The sequence below is a fragment of the Coloeus monedula genome (genome assembly GCF_965178545.1).
Source record: "Coloeus monedula genome assembly, chromosome: 24".
NCBI lineage: Eukaryota > Metazoa > Chordata > Aves > Passeriformes > Corvidae > Coloeus > Coloeus monedula.
The window spans coordinates 7,041,741-7,059,909 of record NC_138804.1 but is presented as its reverse complement, the minus strand read 5'-3'; the positions used below and the strand labels follow the sequence as shown (position 1 = coordinate 7,059,909).

General features: G+C 46.6%; 1 protein-coding gene across 6 annotated transcripts in view; it reads right to left on the bottom strand.

The window, feature by feature from the left end:
* Window positions 1–18,169, bottom strand: part of LOC309581806 (lethal(3)malignant brain tumor-like protein 4) — a 39,954-nt gene that overhangs the window by 10,512 nt on the left and 11,273 nt on the right. For 4 of the 6 annotated variants that reach the window (XM_082296609.1, XM_082296611.1, XM_082296610.1 and 1 more), the window contains exons 5-18: window positions 18,036–18,124; window positions 16,761–16,865; window positions 15,984–16,119; window positions 15,393–15,484; window positions 14,321–14,472; window positions 13,448–13,524; window positions 11,846–11,931; window positions 8,127–8,237; window positions 6,857–6,971; window positions 6,657–6,756; window positions 5,675–5,851; window positions 4,300–4,431; window positions 3,856–3,917; window positions 1,282–1,448 (exon numbers count right to left, since the gene is read on the bottom strand). In XM_082296609.1, the coding sequence (XP_082152735.1) occupies window positions 1,282–1,448; window positions 3,856–3,917; window positions 4,300–4,431; window positions 5,675–5,851; window positions 6,657–6,756; window positions 6,857–6,971; window positions 8,127–8,237; window positions 11,846–11,931; window positions 13,448–13,524; window positions 14,321–14,472; window positions 15,393–15,484; window positions 15,984–16,119; window positions 16,761–16,865; window positions 18,036–18,124 (1,601 nt within the window). The remainder of the gene's footprint in view (window positions 1–1,281; window positions 1,449–3,855; window positions 3,918–4,299; window positions 4,432–5,674; window positions 5,852–6,656; window positions 6,757–6,856; window positions 6,972–8,126; window positions 8,238–11,845; window positions 11,932–13,447; window positions 13,525–14,320; window positions 14,473–15,392; window positions 15,485–15,983; window positions 16,120–16,760; window positions 16,866–18,035; window positions 18,125–18,169) is intronic. The other 2 variants (XM_082296613.1, XM_082296614.1) reach the window with 2 other exon arrangements.

The following is an 18,169-nucleotide window of genomic DNA, read 5'->3' as shown; positions in this document are numbered from 1 at the left end:
CAGCAGTTGCTTTAAAGGTCAACTGCAAAGGACAAATTTTACTTGGCTTGGATCCTGACACTGTACTTCCATGAAGCAGCCTCCTGTTTTATCCAAAAGAAAGAGATTTTGATTATCATGTCAGAGGATTATCTGCTTCTGACTTTATTGATTTGCTAAAAGACCTTTTGGACAAATCATTGGAAGCTTTCTCAAAAGGACAGGAACAGTAAATCTTTCAGAGATTTTTTTTTCCTCCTTGGTATGAATTTAATCCTAACACATTTTTATTTAAAATTAAAAAAAACCATAACCAAAACCCAACACCACCACAAAACCACAACAACTCAACATAAAAAAGGACCAAGTTTTAAAACATCAACACTAATTGCTCTGTCCCTTTCCCAACTGCTGTGGTTCCCATTTCCCACATCACTGCAATCCCACCAGACTCCTACCGCTCCTCACGCATGAAGAACAAAGTCAAGACTGGATTTATCTGATGTTAAGAGGCACTTAGGGAAAATGCACTTTTAGAAAGTCTCTGAAGATCCTCTCTGCATCATGAACAGCAGTACCTTTTTCTTGCTTTGCAGATTCCCTGCATCCTTGCAAGCACAACACTACAGCACATTTCTCTGGAATTAAATGTCCTGCAATTAAGCACCAGGATCCAAATTGTCACCACTTCCCAAGTGCAGAGAGAAATATTATTTATGCCCAAGGCATCGAGGCAAAAACCAACTACTCAGCACACAAAACACTCTGGCTTTTTCACACACCACCTAATTACAGAAGACATCTCAAGAGCTGCAGAGACACATCTCCAGCTGCACAGCTACCTCTGCCAGAAATCAGGTCAGGCTGTGGGCAGTTCTGTTCCCAGGGAATCAAGTAGGGAGATGCAGGAGGAGTGGGCATGCACAGCGCAGTTTGGAATTCTCTGCACTGTAAAAGTGAATCAGCAGCAAAGTCACAGGAGAGGGGGAGGGAGATCAGAGGAAGGGAATCTGCTGTCAGAATGATACTTCAGGCCTGAGGACTGGGAGATTGAGGGGTAAATAAACAGAGGGAGGGGAGGGAGGGAATCCTTTTGAGGGCAGTAAGTTGTGGATACCAGAGGGTTAACAGGGTCCTGGGTCTAACTTCCAGCTGAGTCAGCTGTGGCACACTCACAGCAAACACAGGAGCACTGCCTAGGAAAGGGAAGGAAATAAAGATGTCTCCCAAGTAGCACTCCCGAGGAGGAGCGCTCTGGCATTCCTGCAGCCCAGGAGAGCGAACAAGGAACAGGTAACTCACCTCTTCCACAGTCCATTTGGCAACTTGTTTGGCTGTCAGGCCTGAGACCTCTGGCAAGAGCCTGCAGTGCTGCTCCCAGAAGAGATGGAGGCGGTGGGTCGGGTTAGAGGCCAGGGAAGGCATGAAGATAGACTGGTGGAGGGCCTGCTGGAGATCCAAATCAGGGCCTGGAAAAGGAAACAAGAGAAGTCAGAGCCAGGCTTCAAGTAGGAGCAACTACAACAAAGCAGGAGAAAGGGTCACAGCCTGGAGGGGAAAGCAAGGCAGGGTGAGCAGAGCCAGGCACGGCTCCTGTGTGGCACACTGAGCTCTCAGGGCATTCTCCCCACCCTCCCAAGCAGGAGAAAGGGAAAAAAAAGATAAGATTGCCAGGCTGGAGGCTTTATCGTCAGCTTCTTCCCTGGAAAATGATGTCATGCTGCTAACAGAGAAGATGTTTGCAGCATTTTATTGACAAGGTGGAGGAGTTCTGGTAACAGCATCCTCGGCTGGGAACTGATGGCACCGTTCCAGCCCCAGCTGTAGCCAGAGCTCTGTGCTGCCAGCATGGCCTGGGCTCGCTCCCCAGGAGACTCCCAGGCCAGGAGTGCTCAAGGTACCTCCAGACATCAACTCCCCCCTCATGTGTCAAGTGATGGAAGCTTTGAAAACCAAGGCAAGAACAGGAGGAAGAAATCACCCCTCCCTAATGAGATCACTGGAGCAGTGCAGAGTCATGGTCCTACAGAGACATGCTGGTTATACAACAGGAAGCCGGGCAGAGGATGGGAACAGGCTAGAAACACTCCTCTGGTTCACAGCGGCTCGGGGGCTGCCGCGACCCCCGCCTCGCAGGCTGCTCAGCGCCATCCCGCAGCACCCCTGCAGCACCCCCGCAGCACCCCCGCAGCACCCCTGCAGCACCCCTGCAGCACCCCCGCAGCACCCCTGCAGCACCCCCGCAGCACCCCCGCAGCACCCCTGCAGCACCCCCGCAGCATTCCAGCCCTCGGGAACGCTCTGTGTGCCTGCAGCGGCCGCTGCTGCCTCTGCTTGGCGGCTTGCAGTGGGCTGGGGTGTAAGGTGGGGGGGGTGAGCAGTCACTACGTGGAAAGCACAAGGAAAGCAGCCAAAATACAAAGAAAAAGCAGATTGCCGTGGTTTGCCAGCTCCCCCCCAGCCGAAGGGGAAGCAGCTCTGGAGGTAAAGCCTGTCCTAGTAAACAGTCACTCCCCTGGTCCCAGAGTGCCCCCTCAGCTCATCTCCACATCCCTAAAGGACAGGAGACAGCATCCAATACATCAAATTTCTAATAATGAAACCAAGGGAGGATAATGGAAGTCTGAGTAAGAACTGCTCAGTTCAGGAGCTCCTGGTGACGAGAGGGCACAGGACACTGTGGCTGTCACCCCCTCCTCCCCTGCTGCACTGTTGGGGACAGACAGCAGCTGCTCTTGTCCCCACCTCCTGCTCCAGGAGGTCCCACTCATGCCCAAGGTTTCCCCCACTGCCACATCCCTGTTGGGTGGGCACTGCTTCCACCTCAGACCAATTCCTTTTCTCCACTAAGCCCTAATCCTTGGACATAAACAAGTGACTTTCCCTCTGAGGAAGAAGCAGTGATCTCATAGTTCAAACGCAGCTGAGAGGAAAGTTCTGGGTACCTGTGAAATTACAGGTCAGTGGATTATTGCAGCATTTCCCTCCCCTGATTTCCATCACTCTGTGGAAGGTGAATGTGAAGGGAGAGTGGGCAGCTTTCCCTGCCAGCTGCAACTGCAATTTGGAGCTGGCAGAGCCCTCAGCTCTGACTGCAAAACTCAGCACTAGGTAAAAATGAGTATTAAAAAAAAAAAAAAAAAAAAAAAAATCCAGGCACCTGTCCCAGTTTGTGCCTGCTAAGCTATTTTTGATTGGAGACTTATTACCATGTTAAATCCTCCTAAAAGCCTGGTCAGCTCCGTTCTCTGAAATGGCTTTTTATAGTAAATCTGAAAGTTAAGCATATGGTTTGCTAAAGTAATAGCAGAAAGCTGCTCCGAAAACTTAACCTGTCATGTACCAGGAAAAAAACCCCACTGTTTTTCCACTTAGCTTTTCATTTTCTTTTTCATCGCAAAGAGAACATTTAAAAAGTCCTCCAGTGATTTAGAATATGTTTCTGAATACCCATAAGGGTCTAAAAAAAGGGGTTGATGGAACCTAAACTATCTGCTAAGTTTTGAGCAAATCTCCCTTGAGCGCTGTGCTGGCTCTGTCACAGCCTGACACAGGTCACAGCCTGTTTGGAATCCCTTGTCACTACAGAGGAGTTTGCAGTGGCACAAAAAGCAGTGCAAACTTGTCTTCTCCATTAATAAATACAAGGCTCCACTCTACAAAGTATTAAACCTTTCACTTCTAAGTAATTTTACCCTTTCTCCTCCTTCCTTAAAGGAAGAAAAACTACCATTGTCATCACCTCCAGCAAGTGCTTTCTCTTGACTGTGGAATCAAAGGCAAAAAAAGCTGTGAAGTTCTGAATGCTCCTCATGACTGTGGGGATATTGCAGAGATAGGCACACACAGAGAAAGAAGGAATAAAATCTAACCAACCTTTCCCATTGCTTTCCTGTTTCACCAGCTGAAACTTGATATAGGCATGTGAGCACCCAAGCCTGAAAGCATCAATGACAAAACATTTCAGAAGATACAGAAATGGATGTAATTTCTTCTCTATACAAAGATTAATAGGATTTATAGAAACTAAAAACTTTTTCCTCTTAAAATAAGAATTGCTCCATCCCTGACCTCCCTCTGAGCGAAGGGCTGTTCTATTAAATTCATGGCCAGAACTCAGATCTGAGTTTACTGCAGGAAAGAGAGGGCCCAAAACATCAGGAGGAAGGGAGGAGATTTACCATGTCATTCTAAAACACTGCTGCAAAACTCTGATCAAATTGAGCTGTTTGTTATTTACATCTTTATTTCAGATACAGCAGCGGCATCAAGAAACACAACTGTTAATGCATGAAAATACACCACAAAATCCCTGTTTACGTTTTTGGTGTGGCTTTGATGTCTGCAGAGGAATTCTCCTCTCCCCAGTCTTTCTCCTGACTGTTTTCCGACTGTTCTGATGGAGTGTGGATGCTGCTTTGACACCACTTTTCACTGTCTGATGCAGATTTTCTGGAAAGACAGATAAATGACAGTAGCTGAGCTGACATCCTCTGTTCCCTTTTCCCACAGGAGAGCAAAGCTGGCTGCTCCTGGCAAGTGAGAGCAACAACCACCACCTTGTGGCAGAACTTTCCATGAGTACAAAGTGCTTTGTTCCTCTTCTGCACGGATTGAGAGAGTTTATGTGAAATAAATCAGCCTCTGTGGACTCAGGCTCTGATCCCAGCAGCTACAGGAAACCACCGTGTTATGGTGAAAGCAAGAGATTTAAGATTTCTGAATCTTGATACCTCTGGGTAACATTTAAGAGTTTCCATGATTAAGTTTGATGCATAAACTGAGCTACAGAGTTGGCCAAGGAAGGACAAGCAGCAGGGTGATACCAGATTTACAGGCTGAATTCAGACCTCCCACTATCAGGAAATGAAATGCTTAGAAGAAAATAAATATATTACAGTTCTAGAATGCCATTTATTCTGTGAGAATCCCAAATCTCCTGAGAGGGCTTTATGGTAACAGTGCCACTGAAATGCAATCAATTTTGGTGTAGAAATTAGGGAATGAAGACGCCTGCTAAGTTTTGGGCTGGGAGGAAGCAATTCGGCCATGAAGGCCAGGGAGGAGAAAGAAGCATTCATTCCTTTTTTCTGGACAAACAGATCCTGAAAATGTTATAAATCCAAACAAAAAGATGAACCTTAAAATACAGATAAGCCTTCACATACAACAAAGAACTGAAGTATTGCTGGCATTTGCCCTATTGAGACTGGATTTGTGAAGACTGAAAATGATTCAGTTTCCTTCAGTGCTGCTCAATAGCAAGATTTTATTTTAAGAAAACAAAGTATCTGAGAGAGCTCAGCTTGTTTGCTGCTAAGTGATACACACACGGTGCTCAGCCAACCCCGGGTGGATCGCAGTTACAGTTTAATAGCGCAAAACAACCTTGGCTTGACAGTTTTAGGACAGGAAACGAAGGAAAAGAACATATTTTAAATTGAAACAGTAAGGGAAAATTTATGGAGACAGAATGCAATTTCCTTTGACCAGAGCAGGATTAAGGAATCAAGAAACCTATTAAGGCATATGAGGGTATAAAAGTGCATTGCTCTGTGTTAGTGTCTGGGGCATAGGTCAATATTACAGACAGATGAACTCAATGCTCTGCTGCTTCTCTGCCAATTCCGGTGGTTTTCATCCTTGTAAATGGTTTTGTTCCCCAGGACCTGGCCAACAGTAAAATCCAGCTTACCTGGATTGTGAAGAGTCCCCCTGAGAAGACTCCCCTGCTCCCAGCAAGGGGACAGGGGTCTCCAGCCTCCTGGCTTTCTGCATGCTGTTCCCAGGGGAAGGTCTCTCCCCACTCAGCCGGTCCTGCAACAGGTTCTCTCTGCTGAGGTTCACATCTGAGTATGGGCAGCCAACTAAGCTGTGACAGGGAAACAAAAACCAGAGAGAGAGGGCAATGAAGGCTTTACAGTCATACAGTCTTCCCTGTCTCAGGCAGAGAAATCCATCACAAACCCAGAAAAAATGAGGCCACAAACTCTCGGGAAGGGCTGTTACCCAGCTCTAGGTGTGGGAAAGCAGGGGACTATATGGCAGAATTAAAAACCAAAGTCATTTTGTTAAAGAGCCACCTCAGAGGGCAAGAAGAGCTCATCCTCTGTAACCTGCTTATCTGAACAACATTTCATGAATCAACAGAGTTCTGCAACTTTCAGTCTGGAAAATTCAAAGCCCTTTACTACATGATAAACAACCAGGTCTTCAGGCCTCCCACCTGAGATTGTTTTCTTGCTCTTAAAATAATTTACTTGAGAAAAAGCTTCCTTTTCCAAGAGCACACAAGAAATCAAAAGGCAGAGCACAAAACATGAGCGATCTCTCCTCACTTACACTTTAACATCCTACCCATGCCCTCTCCTCACTGTCTCCTTGCATGCTGTTCTTGGGTATATTTCACAAAAAGAACTTCTCCAGTACTGCTGGAATGTAGAAATTGGAGTGAATGAATCTGTTTGCATTGCAGCTATAATGATTATAGTGGTATAAACAGAATTTATGATCTAACAGTCCGCTTAGACACAAGAGGGAGCTGTGATTTCAATTACAACTATCTCCAGAATAACCATCCTGAGATCATTTCAGTGCAGTGCAGTTGCTTGGTGCATTGTTGTTACTATTATTATTATTATAATCATCATTATCACTAACAGCACTCATTCACATACGTGTAATGTGTTCCGTATCGGGGGCCCCGCACGTGCCCGATCCCCTGGCAGCCTGGAGTAGGACACGCCTGTCCCACTGCATCCTCTGGGTCTTCAGCACCTGGCAGTAGCAAAAAAAAGAAAGTTAAACAGATTTGCACGTGAGGAGCAGACTGCACTTAGGAGATTATCCAGGGTACCAAAGGGTGTCCTGTACTTACCTAGAGGCACTTGCAGAGCGTGCCCGGTTTTGTCACACCAGCCCACAGGATGGATGTCAGGGCTGTCTGCATCCACCCAGAAATCATAGTGATGGTCCCAGCCATCAAAATGTATCTGAAAGAAGCAAAAGTCTCAGGGAAAGACACAGTTCAGGGCATGACTCAGCTTTTATGTTAACTTCCCCCTTCGTTTCACCTTGCTCAGCTTGAGGCTGATTCATTCAATCTTTCAGATCAATCTTTCAGTCAGGCACAGTCATCTCTGTGCTCAGTGTGACTGTTTTCCTGCACCTGTGTTCTACAGAACAACCACGTTCTGGTGGCACAGTCTGTCACCCCACAGCCTGTGGGTGCTCTAACACTCAAAGTCCAAAGCTATGCAAACACAAATACTTATTTAATTGTTCTGTTTTCTTATGATCCCAAAACACCATAAAAGCCAACAAGTTCAGTGAGTTTTGCAGTGAATGAGCTACAATTTTCTGCTGGATGAAGGGACTGGTAATAGTTAGCTCAGATCCAGGCCAGGTTAACAAAGACTGAGGATCACTGGAGTTCAAACGCTACTGGGTTGTTCATGCAGCCAAGTTTAAATGTATTCATTCAGTTTCATGCCACTATGGGCTGGCAAAGCTTGGCTTTTGTCCACAGCAATGAGACTGAGAATCAACCAGATAATGGGGAGTGAACTCTCACTCCTGCCCACGTTATCATCCTTTGGGAAGGAGACCTGTGGCCATGGCGTCTCCATCACTGCAGCCTCCACTTTAGCTGGCTCACACTTAATTCCTCAGAAGCCAAAGCAAAACAGATTATTTTGGCAATATATTTGCATGAAAAGACTAAGTTAAAATGCATTTATGTGACAAATTTGTACTGGAAAATGAGGCCACTTCCCACATGTAACCAGGGTTTAAATTGCTTTGGGTTTTCCTTTCCTGGTAGGAAAAAACCCCAGTCAGGCAGCTTCCCACAGCAGAACACTCATGCTGCCTTCAATCACGGAGATCACAGGAAAATTCCAGGAGATGGGACATCACCCTGTCAAGTGTTAGTTCAAAACAGTTACATTAGAACAATAACTAACACCAGGCCGATTCCATCAGATTTCAGCAAAGCAAAGCAACAGGAATCACTTCCAGCTGGGCAGGCCTGGAGGCCACAGCAGCTGCCAGGCTATTTGCTGCTCCTCATTCCCACGGGTGTTTTCCCTGCGCTGCCCATCCCGGCATTCCCAGCACAGGCTGTGCCCTCGGGAGCAAGGTCAAACCTTAACGCGATGGTTGTCTTTGTCAACGATTGTTGCCACTCTTATCAGGATGGGATTTCGTCTGTCCACAGCCTCTAACTTCATATTAGCCTGGAATCCGTGAGGAGGACGCTGGAAGAGAGCATTGTAAGCAGAATGCTAAAAAGCCTTGGAGTTCAGAGCTGGTACCTGCTCTGAATGAAATGTGCTCCCGTTTCCATCCACCCCGAGCTGCCTTTGGAGCTTTGGGTTATCTCACATGGCAGACTGTTCAGAGGCTAAAATCAGAGCTTCCAAGATGTTAAAATCAGAGTTCCCAAGAGGACTGAGCTGAGTGTTTGTCAGCAGCCCCAAACCGCTGGAGAGCAGCCTGAGGTGGCTCAGCACAGAGCAGCTGTCCCAGCCAGGGCAAGAGGCCCTTCCCTCACGGACAAAAGGCCAGGAACCACCATGAGCTCCACTGACACGGCCTCCCCAGCCTGACAGCAAACCTCCCACACAGCAGGGACCTGGCCTTCTAGAGAAGAGGAGACTGAGAGGAAATCTCAACAGTACATATAAATATCTTCAGGGCAAGTGTCAGAAGGTGGTGCCAAACTCTCCAGCAGGGTCCAGTGACAGGAAAAGGAGCAACGGCCCTAAACTGAAACACAAGAAGTTCCACCTCAACACGAGGAAGAACTTTCCATGGAGGGCGGTGGAGCACTGGAACAGCTGCCCAGGGAGGGCGTGGAGTCTCCTCTCTGGCGAGTCTCTCTCTCAACCCACCTGGATGCAGAATTCCAAACCCACCTGTGTCCCGTGCTCTGGGTGACTCTGCCTTGGCAGGGTGGTGGAATGGATGATCTCCAGCCTCTCTTCCAACCCTGACTATTCAGTGATCTCCCACCAGCAGGGACAGTGGCCAGTTCCCCACTGTGCACATGTGAACACGCCACCGGGTGAAGTCTCTCTTCACTACCCTACGTCCTCCCTGGCATCAGCAACAGCTCCTGCCTGTCCCAGTCACCCTCGTTACACAGGTCACCCTCTGCTCCTTACGACACCGCCTGTGCTGCTCGTGAACTGCTGCTGGGAGCTGCCGTGCTGGGACTTGGAGCAGCTCCAGCCCCAGAGCGTCCCCCTGCAGTGGCTCACGCGCCCTTCTCCTCAAACCCCAAAGACGTTGGGAAGACTCCAGAATGTCCTTTGACTGATACGTGCCCTTTGCAGCACCTTATGTAACCTCTGAGCAACAGACAGCTTTTACCAATGTTTCCATTTATCTGACTGCAAATTCCTCCTCTGACCTCCTCAGCTGGGGGTTATGGACGCTCATTCAAAACATGTCCCTCTTCACTTCTGCACACAGAGGTCAGGCTTGCAGCAAGAAATGATAAATTGTCTATTTGAACATGGCCAGGTTAATGAAATTATTATAATCACTCTTCCCTCCCAATCTTCCTTACCCTTTTTACTGCCTGTGCCAGGGGGCAGGAAGGAGATGCACCCTGAGCTTAGGGGTTTAACTCCAAACCTGAAGTTCCTCTTGGGTCATTTCACCCGACACAGACACCTATCCATGGGCTGTCAGACACCAGACACACCAGAGAACAGGCAATCTAAACTGCTTTTATTTGCAAGAGCAGCGGAACCAGCCAATCTTGTCCTCCCTGAAGGAGGAGCTGAGTGCTCAAGGTCCAAATCCTGCCCAGAAGAGGAGCCAAGCTCTTTGTTTAAGCCTTGCTAAAGGGTTGCTGCCCTTTTGGAAATAGCTTATGAATGTTTTGGAACTGGCAGCCCAAGAGGATGGGCTGAAATAGCAATACTTATATTGGAGCTGCCTCTTGAGTTTTCAGGTGGAGAGGGCAGAAAGCCAGACCCAAGACCTGCTATTTGTGCTGATGACCTGTGTCTCCAGACTGCATAAGACAGCTCTTTAAAATTGTTAAAAGCTAATTCAGTGAGAAATGCCTGTTCTGGCTCTCAACGTGCATTTTTACGTACTGATTTCCTGTAATTGCTAGCTGGAATAATAATAATAATAATAACAATAATTTTTTAAAAATCAATAGCTTTGCCATTTATTTGCGCTTCAGTCCAACCAAGCCAGAAAAATAACGAGGTTCGATCTTGAAAGAGTTCTATTAACTGCTGATATATCAAATACCTTTTCTTTTCTGTCTCATTTTTGAAACACAGCTTTAGATGCTAATTTGCACTCTGGAGTTTCATGAGAGCCAGAATTGGTCCTTCCACTCTTCTCTCAGAGCCTGACACCTGAAGGAGCAGAACAATGGCTGCAGAGGCAGACAAGGCAGCTGCATCCCCCTTGGGAAGACACTTTGGAAGAATCCAAAGAAGGGAGCTCACAGTACTGAACAGGCTCCCTGTCCTGAGCAAAGCCCTCATGCTCAGATGACATTTTTCACCACATTTTAGACCCTGGAAATCTGAGGGAAGAAGCCACAATAGCAGATTACTGAGGACTTGGGCTGGGAGTTTTAAGTTCACATTTTCCAGCTCTATTGGGATTTTAGGAGCTCAAAAAGGCTTAGTCCACCCTTGAAGGCAACAGCTGTGTCCCACTGACAGGCTTCACTCCTCATCCTGCCCTCTGGCTCCCAGGTGCTTCCCAGCTATGGGAAACCTCAATCCCCGGGATGTTCTGGTAACTCCAGTTAAAGCCTTACACTTCTCTGAAGAGGCAAAAACCTCTTCCACCTCCCTGACACCACCTTGCAGCCTGCACCAACCTCAAGTGGACACCACTGAAATCTGGCAATTATCGAATCTGTCTGGCTGGATTTTTGCCTCCCTTATCTGAGGTCTCCCTGACTGCTTTTCCTCCTCAGTCCCAAAGACCTTTCCACAAAAATACACGGGAGGGCAGCAGGTATTAACCTGCAACTCTGCTTCAGCAAAAGGAACCAAGACAAGTGTCACGATGGCACGGAAGAGTTTTTAAACACAGTGCAAAGTTTAGCAAGGTGAGCCAGCAGTGTGGAAGGAAAAAAAATCAGTTTAAAAGTACAGTTATTTTAAAGGCTTTTGTTTTGTTTCAGCTCACAGTGAGATTCCAGACAAATACACTGAACTGCAGTGAAACAAACAAAAGCTCACAGTCCTAAGGTTGAGAGAAGCACCTTCACACTGAGTCTGCAGGATGGTCCTAGCCCACCCAGGGGTTTGGCAGAGATGCTCTTTCATCTGTTAACACATTTATTTCTATGGAGGGCACAGCTGGCTCCTCCCCAGAAGGACTAAGATCTGTATTAGCACACATAAACCCTCGATATGAACTTCTCTACCTTAATTCCAGCCTCACTAGCCAAGGAAATACAGATTTGCACAACTGTGAGGTGAATTTTAGAGAGGTTTTTAAAACGTCATGTGGAGGGGACACCAGATGACTGCACTCTTTCTCCCCTCTGTGCCCTCTGTGAGACACTTCCCACATTCCTCTGGAACACACAGTTACCTGTGTGGACTGAAGGCTCTTCACTTAAATCTGCTAATGGAGCCACTGAAGATATTTAGTCTAAAATCCTTTCCAAGCCAGCTCTTCACAGTATTAAAAAAGAAATAAATCTTGTATTTTGCTGTGTGTTTTTGTTTTAGCAGCACTGAGATGATCTTAAAGTAAACCACAGTTTCACCTGCCTGGCACGGATGAGGTGAACCACCCTCAAACAAAGCCTCTAGCAAAAAAAGGGTAGATAACAGCACCTGAGCAAGAACAATCAAAGAGATTCACCTACCAGTTTAAAGGCTCTTGCTGGGGCTGCTTGGGAATTAGTTTCTTCCAAGTATTTCTCCCATGAGAAGCCTTTGGAATCCTTGTATCCTGAAAAAACAGAATTAATATTTAGGTAAGAAAAGCCCCACATGTATTGTTACAAACAGCAAAAAGGCAGCTCTGTGACACTGTAATTGGCACTTACAGTGGATGGATGGTGCTGGGAAGCAGCCTGTTTGCTCCTACCCACCTCCAGCACCCAGAGCAGCTCTACCTATGCCCCAGTTTTGGACTGGGCTTGAACCCTGGCGAGCTCATTTCTGTACAGCTTAATCAATTCTTGTTCTCTAGAGAAAGCTCCAATTAAGAACTAGTCAGAGGATTCTGTGATGTGCAACGGCATCACTAAATTAATTTCCTGTTTTATTAACTACTCTACATGTGAGTGCCTGTAAGACTGTAGAACCTTCTCCTCTCCTGCTGCCCGCTCACCCAGGCTGAGTGAAACCAGCAGCCTGGAGAGAAAAGGCTCCACGGGCGTGCTGCTCTAACAACACTGGGATGTCCCTCCCTGGCAATTACATTTAAGAAACTGCTCTACTTTTTTCCTCTTTCTGTTTCAGTAATTTTTACCCCCAGGACGGGTTCCTTTTGGCAGGAGAGTGCAGTGACTAAATGCAGAGCACAGTCTGCAAACCGCCGCGCTGAAGTCCCTCAGCAGAGAGACCAGAACTGGCTGCAGGTTTTGTTGGGGGCACAGGAAATCCTGACATGAGCAGAGAACTGCAGAGCCCAGCCCTGCTGAACTTTCCAGGAGCAGGGACAGATGTGGTGCTGCTGAGAGGGAACGTTCACAACCCCTTCTACATCTACAGCAAAGGCACTGAGGCCAATGCCACCCGTGCAGAGGGGCCGTGCAGTGCTTCCCGCTCCGCTGAACCTGGAACGCAGTAAATACAGGAATTCTTGCTCCAGGGCTGTCAGTCTGACAAATGTCAGGCTTAATTTTTTTATGTTTGCTATTTTGAGGGTGAATGAGCACTTCCGAGGCCTGAAAGCAACACTGGTTTCCCTGTATGTTCTGCCCTCTCTTATTTGCCAACATTCTCTTCATTTACGAAATTCCAGCCCAGCAGAAAGAGATGTGGCTTCACTTACTCCAGAAATTCCATCTAGGAAACCATTAGAGCGTGGTGCTAACAACGCCAAGGCTGTAGTTCAATCCCTCTATGGGCCACTCACTTAAGAGTTGGACTCAATGGTTCCTGGGGGTCCTTCCAGCCCAGAGTACTCTGTGATTCTGTGATTTCCAGAAATTCCATCTAGGAAATCATGAAACTGATCCCTTCTTCTCCCAGCTCACCTTGAAGGAAATGCTGGAAATCCTTCTCACTTTTTCCCTTCTAAACTCAAATTCAATTATAAATTACCAAACCCTGTTCCATTTCTTGAAAGAACTATGAAACAACATAAATTGCAGTGGCAAAAAGCAGGAACAGTAATATTGTTCAGGCAGTAAAGAGTTCTGAAGCAAACCTGGAACTTGCAAACATGTAATTATGTGGAAGATACAGTTTGCAGGTTTTTTGGCTGAGGCAGGAAGTAAGTGTCACTTGCAACCTACCAGGTGGTGTTGTCAGTGGGGTTCCAGTTTCTTGGCAGTAGCCGACAGGACGGATATATGGGCTGCTCGTTTCACACCTGAATCAAAGAGGGAAAGTTGGCACCAGTCAGATGGAAAGCAAAAAGAAAGGCAGGATTTCAAACGCTGTCTGATAGGTGTTTGCTGGGTGAGCAGATGCTTTCAGTGGGTGTGATCACGGTGTAGAAGACAAGCACTACCTCGTTAGAATGTGTAACACCAGGTTTTCAAGGCATTCAAGCTATCCCAAAAGAAAGGGAAATACAAAGAAAAATCTTGCAATGGTTTGGTTGGAAGAGACCTTAAAGCTCATCCAGTCCCATTCTCTGCCATGGCAGGGACACCTCCCACTGTCCCAGGCTGCTCCCAGCCCCAATGTCCAGCCTGGCCTTGGGCACTGCCAGGGATCCAGGGGCAGCCCCAGCTGCTCTGGGCACCCTGTGCTAGGGCCTGCCCACCCTCCCAGGGAACAACTCCTTCCCAATATCCCATCTATCCCTGCCCTCTGGAAGCGGGAAGTCATTCCCTGTGTCCTGTCCCTCCATCCCTTGTCCCAAGCCCCTCTCCAGCTCTCTTGGAGCCCCTTCAGGCATCACAAGGAGTTTTCTTATTCCAATGCTTCCCAGACAGCTCAGGCCACCATCACTGGTTCTGCACTGAGCTGCCCAAACGGGAAGGGAACTACTGGGCAACTGGCTCTTTGTGAAAACCCCAAGTAATTATTCAGATGCCTAAAAACTGATAGAAGATCCCAACTTTAGTGCCAGCATTTAACATCTCAGCTATTACCCATAGATGAAGAGCAGAACAAAGCCAGTCTAGCTGCAGTCATGTGTCAGAAACAGAATCTTTTACCAGTAGTCGTAGCTCTCATCCCAGTTATCGAAATGGACCAGCAGCCGGTTTTCCACCATGTCCGTGACGGTGGCGACACAAACCAGGGACGGATTCTTCTTGTCCACTGCCTCCAGTTTCATTCCCAGACGAAACCCAGAAGGTGTGACAGGCTGAGGAACAGGACACCAGGAAAAGGAAATCAGCCATTGAAATCCCCCTTATAAACTCCTTTGGCCCCAAAACCCACAGACCAAAACACACTACAGTTACTGCCAAGAGGTCTGCAGACAGGATTTCCATGAGTTCTGGCAATGACTGTTACTATTGCTAAAAAAGAGCTCATGTGGCTCAAAAAACAGCATTTCCAGGAACACCCACCACTGCAGACCCCCAGGCTGAGACGCCTTGCAGTGATTTGCTGAGGATAATGAGCACTGCACATCTTGTTTTACTGGTGGAAAAATTAGGAGAGTCTTCAAGGAGAAGTGACTGAGTGGGAAGCAGGGCAGAGCTGGGCCCTGATCCTGCTGGAGTCAGGGATTGTCCATGTGCAGCTTCCAATCCACCAGCTTGGTGTCATCACAGTAACATGAAACGGGACCAAGGAGTTCAAGGGAACTGAGGTTAACAACCACTGAGAAAGCACCAGTGGGGGAAGGATGACAAATGCTCAAGATCCACAGCCCCATAATAAATCCCATGGCACACATGAGCATGCTGCTGGAAACCAGAAATTATTTTGGAAATGATTAAATTAGAGGAAAGTGACACAAATATCCCGACTGTAGGGGCACAGCAAAACAGACGGTTGCAATATATTTAATAAATGGTTCAGTAAATCTTTTCCTCCAGCATTAAAGTGGAAGGGAAATACAAATTCTTTCTCCGGAAAGTCAGTGACTGGGGAAAGGAAGAAAAATTGTACTAGTTTTCCTTCTTAAAAATAAAACACAGCAGGAAGTAGTTTGCATCTGATTGTACCGTGGTTGTACCTCTGACATGAGCATATTAAAACCACATAAATATTCTGGTCAAAACTCACTTAGCACCAGACCTACTGAAACCCCTTCTATTACATAGCACCACTTACACTGCTGAGGGTCTTAAAAAGGCTTTTTGGAGCTGCTTGAGCTTTGCAGTTCTTCAGATAGGAAGTCCAATTAAATTCTCCGTCCTTGAAACCTAGGAAGAGAAAGAAAAAGATTGTTTTACATGGCCCTGGTACAACCTGGTGGGTTTTTCAGAAATGGAAATTACCTGGAAAGAATATGAACTTTGCATGATAACTGCCCTGCTATGATCTCCAGGGGCTGTGCATTTCAGCTAAACCAGCTCTCTCTTTTTCACCATAATGGCCAATCATTAATCTCAACCTTCAAATGTTTCTAGGAAATTGAATGCAGGAAAGACTTGAACGCGGGAAAAAAGCAAGTTCTGAAGCCCAGAGAGACATCCAATCCAGAGCTTCTAATGTGACTAACAATGTCAATCTTTGGGAACATCAAAGAGAAGGTATTTTGCTCTTTTGTGAGTCACTGTGTTAGTTAAACTTCTTCCCTTTAGCCCCTCAGATCAAGTTCCACGATGAAATCAACACTAAAAATGAAATATGCAGAGCCAGAACATCTAGCTCTTAGTAGAATTTACGGTTTCTTGTGCAGCTCTCTATTTTCTTTCATACCTTTAGGAGGGAGCAGCTTATGGCTTGTTTTTTCACACCAGCCCACAGGATGGATGTCTGAGGAATCAGCATTACACCAGAAGTCGTAGCACTCTGGGTAACCATCGAAGTGCAGCCGCATCCTGTACCCCTGGACCTACCATGAGAGAAGCTCCGATTATCACCAAGGGTCACAGAGAAGAAGGAAAATCACTAATAAAACACCCCCTCACATTTGCACTTACAGAGAAAGTAAATTAGGATCTCGTTTATTCCTCCAAAAGTCTAGTTGTATTTTAACTCATCTGCTCTCCCAGTTTCCACGCTCCTCTTTCCCCACTTCAAACAGCTGGAAATAGAACTGGTCAGTGGAACCTCCCTGGGCTCCTGCTCCATGCCATGCACAAGTTCCTGGGGTACAAAAGCAGCCCCAGAACTTTCATGCCTATACCAGATCAACCCAGATTTCACATAACTGAAGCTGCATTAAAGCATTCGGACTTGTTTATATTTACTAAATCTTAGGGCCTCATGGCATTGCTCTTTTTCATATTTGTTCACTACAGGTAATTAACAGGTTTGCTATTCTTAGTTCCAAGTGCAAAAGTCTGACAGTAGGATTTCAGGCAAAGATCTTTAATCATGTAACATCATTCCTTCAGTGTCACCTTGAACTCCTACCATCAATTAACTAATTAAAGTACTCCAAGTACTAACTAACTAAAGTTTCTACTTATTGAAAAAAAAATCTAAATGCACATGGGACTTTTGGAGTCAAAGACAAGAAAAACAACTGACCTCAGCCACTGTGAGAACACAGAATCGAGAGGGGTGCTCAGGATCCACCCCTTCCAATTTCATTCCAACTTTAAATCCATTTCGGCCTTGTGGGAATGACTGATACTGTGAGGGGGGGGAGAAACATTTGTTTTTAATTCTTAAGGACAAAATCTATTGCAGAGCAGTCATCAGATACTTAAGGCTTCAAATTTTTATATTTCAGGCTTCAAATGTTCAACTTAGAGAAGAAAATCCCATTCCCAAGTGATTGCTGCTCCAACAGACAGGTGCAGGCTCAGGGATCAGTAACAGCACCATCACAGTATTTCACATTTACTTGTTATTCTAATTAATCTCTCAAAAACACTGAACTGTTGTGATTAGCTATGAACACATCTTTTAGCAGATGTAGAAATGAGCTCTTCTCAAACACAAAAGAATCCCCTTCCCAGCTCAATGCAGAACCAAAAAGCTGGGAAAGCTACAATCACCATGTGTCAGTCCAGACTCTCCCCAAAGGTAACTTGCCATCTTCAAATGGTGAAAGGGACAAGGCAGGCTTGATCTGCAGCCCGGTTTTACAGTTATTCCAGAAAGCATTTGTGTTTTTCATTTATCTGCAGTCTCAATCCAAGTGAAACAGTTGAAATACAGTAAAAGTTTAAAAGCAACCTGAATTGGGACTAGACCTTCCTTCTAAGCTCCCTCTGGAAGGAAGGACCAACAGCCCTGGGCTCTGAAGAGCTCACTGGGAGCTGCACATTTAACTGAGCTGCAGAAGCAGCTTCAGCAAGGCTGAACTCAGCCTCCGGCACCTCCGCTGTGACTGACACCAACGCCCACCCTCCCTCCAGGCACTCGCTGAGTGAACCTGCCCCACTCTCTGAGCCAAGGGACTCAGGGTTGTCCACAGGGAAAGGCTGGGACGGCTGTGGTACCACCACAGAGGACACGTGACAGACACTAGGCTGTCCCTCTGTCCCTCACCAGCAGCCCCTGAAGTTGTCCAAGAGCCAGAGCAGAGCAGATTGAAACAGCTGCTGGTTATTTGTGAGATTCAACAGCGTTTTTTACACCCTGGATTGTGATGAGACCCCCAGGGCAAATGCCTGTTTCCCTGGGCAGAAAACAAACAGTTATTGCCTGCTTGTACCAAAACAACTCAGAAATGCAAGTGCTGGCTTGAGGGTGGTCTCCAGTCCCACCTCCACTGAGAATCAATCCTGTGATTGCCAGTAATCCTGTGATGTTGCCTGAGAAAAACAGAGCAAGAGAGTGAAAAAAGCTGCCAACCTCTCTGAACAGCTTTTGGGGAGCAGCTGGCATCTGTTCCTCTTCCAAGTAGGAAGACCAGTTCCATACCTTCTTCTTTCCAGGAAGCACTAATTAATCAAAAACAAAGAGGAAATCAACATTTCTCTCTGATG